General features: G+C 46.0%; 1 protein-coding gene across 1 annotated transcript; it reads right to left on the minus strand.

Moving 5' to 3' along the window:
- Window positions 1–10: 10 nt before the first annotated feature.
- Window positions 11–621, minus strand: LOC121917903 (flagellar radial spoke protein 1-like; the record flags this gene model as incomplete). The annotated part of the gene is made up of 1 exon (XM_042444019.1): window positions 11–621. A coding segment is annotated over exon 1 (611 nt), but the record flags the coding sequence as incomplete, so codon positions are not given.
- Window positions 622–5379: the final 4758 nt, after the last annotated feature.

Genomic DNA, 5379 nt, shown 5'->3' on the forward strand with positions numbered 1-5379 from the left:
GGACCTGGGCTCCAGCCTCAACGCCGACGCCGAGGTCCGGAAGCTGCAGGAGCTGGTCAAGAAGCTGGAGAAGCAGAACGAGCAGCTACGCATTCGCAGCAACGCCAACCCCGCCGGAGGACCCGGGGCAGGAGGCAGCCCCAAGAGGAGCCTCGCGCCCGGAGCAGGAACAGGGGGGTCCCCGGGAGCCTGCTCTCCGCCGCCGCTGCCGCTGCTGCTGACGCCGCCCTCGGCCTCCTCTTCCTCCTCCTCCTCCTCCTCCTCCTCGCCCTCCCTGAGGAGCGGCAGCCCCTCGCTCTCGGGGCTGGACAGCCGCTGCCTCAGCCCCAAGGCCGGGCCCCGGAGGCCTCTCCCCGCCGACGACAACGGAGCAGCAGCAGCAGCAGCAGCAAGAGGAGGAGGGCGCCTGGCGACGGGGGGCTCCGGGGAGAACGGCAGCCTCCTGGACGAAGTGGAGCCCCTCAGGCCCGAGGAGCTGGAGAGGCTGGCCGGCTGCCAGGAGGACGAGACCGGATGGTAAGAGAAGGGAAGGGAAGGGAAGGGAAGGGAGGGCTCCTTCTCCCCTCCGGAGGAGCCAGGCGTCCTCCTTTTCCCGGACGCACTCCTATGTACAACTACCATTACAATCTGTAATCTGAGTGCCTAGGCGTCCTCCTTTTCCCGGACACCCCTCCCTCAAGGTGCTCACATGGCCTCCTTTTCGGGGTGCCAGGTGCCCTTTTTTCCCCTGACATCCCTTTTCCAGGGTGACCAGGCGTCCTCCTTTTCCCGGACATAACCCTTTGCCCAGGATGGCCATGAGTCTTCTTTCTATACGAGTGTTTTGAGCTTTGCTCCATAGAGTCATAGAGCCCTGAAATGGAGAGAGCAGGCTCCTCTGCCTTCTGTAGGGGAGATGTTGCCTGAAGAAGCCTCGGAAGACCTCCTTCTGGGACACCTGAAAGGGAAACAACAGAGTTGGAAAAGGCACCCCAAGGGTTGCCCAGTCCAGCCCCATCCTGCCATGCAGGAACTCACAAGCAAAGCATCCCTTGTGGCAGATGGCCACCCAACTCCTGTCATCATGTCCTACATTTCCCCCTCCATTTTGGGGCGCCTTGTCCTCCTTTGCAGTTAGGAGGACCTCTGGTCACTCTGGAGGGGTTATTTAGGGGTACAGGTGGCACAGGGGCTGGAAGCCAAATGATTTACATGCTGCTGCATGGCATTGTGGTGCCATGAAGGCTGTGTGTTTGTGTAATCTTGAAGCTTTAAGGCCCCCTCTTTCCTGACTTCGGTGCTCCAGGAGACATTGGGTGCCTGTTCCTATTGTAGGGAGCTATTGTTCCCCAGCTGCCTCAGGCCAAGGGAAGTGTCAGAACTGGGCTTTCCCTTTGGGCTCCTGGATGGATGCCCTATCTCACACACAAGTAAGTAAGTAAGCAAATGCATTTGCCTGGCCAAGGCCTTGACCAAAAAGAGAAACCAAACAACACACAAAGAGGAGCAGAGGCATTACTAATACATGACATCACCCAGTCATCCAAAAAAACATCGCTCTTATAGGCTCAAACCGGCCCTAAAAACCTAGGCAAATCCATGTTGTAGTCTTTACCCTTCTTTAGGGAGAGAAGCCTTTATTATATTCCTATCTTTTGGGCTTCTCTGATCCATTGAGGCTGAACAAAATGTTTCATTATCAGGGAAAGGGTTTGGAAACGGAGGCTCCCTTTGTCCTCTCCGTACAGGACTAAGCGCTGGGTGGCTTCCATATACTTTTTGCTGTCCTTTCTTTCTTGTTATATAGCAACCCAGAATCCTAGCAGAGAAGCCTTTTCTTTTGCTGGGCGGTGCTCCCTGACTGTTCAATATACTGTTATCTTGAGAGCTGGGGTTTTTTAGGAAGCGTGAAGAGTTCTTGAAAGAAAGGGAGAACATGGCTGTAAAGAAGCTGCAAGATACAGGACCAGGCTTTTATAAGGATCCTTGAACCCTGGCCTAGACCCATCCATGTCTCCAGAATTCATAACAGAGAGAGTCTCAAAATGGGGACTGAGGACGGGCAAATAAACCTTGTCCATCAGCTGTCAAAACAGCGTTATCTTAGGCTTTCCACTGTGGTGCTGATAGAAAATAATGCCATGTGCATGCTTCACACACAAAACCTTGGCTTTCAATTCAAAAAGAGAACCAGCAGCATAGATTTAAGAGACGGTGATGCACTCCTTTCCCATTTGGCGCTTGTGCAAACTTTAACAAAGAAACTACAATATGTATGTACCTTAACCAGTCATAACTCATGTGATATACTTGTGTTTTGAAGTAGAGAAGGTGCCGTATAAAGTAATCCTTATGAGGGATGCAGCACAAGAAGCAGACAGGATATGGCACAACCTCAGTTCATTGCTTCTGTAAAAAGGTTTTGGAAGTAGTGTGTCCGCAGTAGAATTATATATATGGTACAACCCCAAAAGTAGGGCAGCTGGAAAAGATTAGTAGGGTTGTGATTGTGGGAATGAAGCAAAGTTATAACCAAAGGAATATGGTTTGTGTGTGTTCGGTAATATAATATCTACTTCTGAGCTGTTGAGACGACATAAAGAATTGGTCTATAATGTCTTGAAATGGGACATAGGAAGTTTCCTTGCACCAGATGAAATCATTAGTCTGTTTAGCTAGTACACTTCAGCAGTTCTCCAGAGTATCCAGCAGCTGTGTTTCCAGAGCTTCTTGGAGATATTGGCAGATTGAACCTTAGACTATCTACATACAAAACATGCTCTTTCCCACAGAGCTGCAACCTGTTGTTCTTGGTGTATGCCTCTAAGCCATTTTTGACTTATGGCAACCCTAAAGTGAACCTAACAGGATTTTCTTGGCAAGTTTCTTCAGAGAGGTTTTGCCATTGCCATCCTCTGAGGCTGAGAGAGCATGACTTCCCCAAGGTCATGCAGTGGGTTTTTATGCTCAAGCAGGGAATTGAACCCTGATCTCCAGAGCTGCAGTCCAGATTAGCAGAATCTTTGGTTGTCCAGGGAGAGGTCCTTTCCTAGCCCTTCTCACTGAATGTCTGATTGAAGCCGGATACTACTCTCCCTCGGATACTACAAGCAGGTTGGAGCACTGTATTTCACAGTAATTATTTCCCTTGATATGTCTTTTGCTTGGCATGTGTGGTTCTGTGCCTTCAACTTTCTTTTGACCAAAACTATGTGAGTGTTTGAGCAACAGAGCCTTCACATAACTATGTAGACAAGCCAATTTTTCTTGCTCTTGGATGTATTTAGAAGTTCAGATAAGGCAGTCTTCCATATTTCTAGAAGGTGGTGGTGACAGTATGGGAAGTAGGGCACCCTCAGCAAAAGTGTGCTATGGTTGCAGAGGTGTTACCATAGTTGCAGAACAGTCTTTGGTGATATTAATTAATTTGGCACAGTTCCCATGTGAATTCTAAGTGAAGAGCTTGCAAATCCACATGCCTAAGAGTGGCCACCCTCAGTGTGAAAACACTGGAGGTTAGATTTGTAATGGCATGCTGTATAACTCACATTCATTTTAAAATGTGTACATCCATCTAATGAGGTATGGGATTAAATACCCTTTTGCAAGCTCACTCCCTTAGCCACATCTTTCATTGGTGGTGGAGATGGTAACAGTTGGGAAACTTGTGAGGCTTCGGCACAGTGCATTGCTTTTATGGCTCAGAGCAGCACCATTTTGGGACTGACTGACTGGAGCAAAGGGTTGGAGCATGTGACAGTGGGGGAGAAGCAGCAGCAAAAAGGAGCTTTCAAATTTGGGACCCTGCTTAAGCTTTGTGAGCTTTGTTGGGACTTGTCTGGCAGGCTGGAGTTGCTCTGCTGCTCCTGTTTTCTTTCATAGGACTGGCTGAGAGAAGAGGTAACAGAAGAAATAATGTTTGTACATATCTGTGGGGGACACTTGAAGCTGTGTGGGAAAGACTTGTCTTGGGTGAAGGAGAGGAAGGAGTATCTGGGGTTGGTTTTTGGAAAGAGAGTGGCTGTTTTTGAATTTGCAGTAGGACAGTAGACCTAATATCAAGAAATATACATGGGGGGAACTAGGGTTGTTGCCCAAGATTAAAGGGGTGGTAGCTGAAAGTTTGGGGACCACTGCACTAAATTTAATGCTTGTGAAATGAGTTGTGCGTAGGCTTATTTTAACTTCATTTTGTAATTCTCTGACAGCATAGAGAATTGTTGTCTATTCAGAAATACATTCCATCAAGTTAAATTCATAGGTGGAGATGGATGTTCTGTCAAGGTTCATTTTGTATTGGTCCTCATTTCTCCAGTGCTAAGTTTGTTCTGTCACAGCTACAGACATTTTTAGTTTGCAATTTTTTAAAATTCACACTTTATATTCATTAGAGTGGGGTACAAATACACTAAATTAATAAATAAATATATGTATTGTTATGTGCATTTTTAAAAATACAGTGGACCCTTGTCATCCACTGGGGTTTGGTTCCAAGATCCTCCATGGATAACAAAATCCGTGGATGCTCAGGTCCCATTAAATATAATCATAGCAAAATGGTGTCCCTTATAAAAAAAAATGGAAAATCAAGGTTTGATATTTGAAATTTATACTTTTTTGGAACATTTTCAAACCGTGGATGCTTGAATCCGTGTATAAAAAATCTATGGAGAAGAAGGGCTGACTATATTTTAAGTGATTTTTTAAAAATAAATGAAATATTTTCATGGTCATTTAAAAAAAAAGAAATAACCTGCATTTTTGTGCAAGTTTTGTGGACTACATCAGCAACTTTGGAATTTAAATTCAGAGGGCAAACTGTGTTCCAGTATATGTGTTTGTTTAGGAAGTTTGGATTTGGTAAACTTGAAAAGATAATATATCTTTTGTGTTGAGAGAAAAATCTGTGTGATGTTCTGTTACCACTCATCTTGGACAACATATGCATAGGCACCTGTGATTCAGCACAAAAATAGATTTTGGCTTCTTTTTAAAATGATGGTTGGATGTGGACCACTGATGAATGGCAGCTTTCAAGTCTTGCAATTCTCAATTGCATTGTGGTCTGGGCTTTGACAGGGCCATTCTAAGACATCCAGGTTCTTCTCTTTAAACCAGTCCAGTGTGTTACCCTAAATGTGTGGGGCTAGTAGAGCTTCCACTTGCAGTTGCAATCTACTTGAATTAATTTGGTGACACACTCAACTTGGCTATGCAAGAGATGTGATGTGCAGGATCCATCATCAGCTATACGAGTGCTCGCTATGGAGATCCCAGACATGAGGGAACTGGACATATGTTTGTTAAGAAAAATAAAAAGTGGCATACACACTAAAGTAACACATTCAGATCGCAGCATACAGAGCTAACAAATACAGAGAATTGGAAGGGAACAATGGA

This window comes from Sceloporus undulatus, unplaced genomic scaffold (genome assembly GCF_019175285.1).
Source record: "Sceloporus undulatus isolate JIND9_A2432 ecotype Alabama unplaced genomic scaffold, SceUnd_v1.1 scaffold_1532, whole genome shotgun sequence".
Lineage (NCBI taxonomy): Eukaryota > Metazoa > Chordata > Lepidosauria > Squamata > Phrynosomatidae > Sceloporus > Sceloporus undulatus.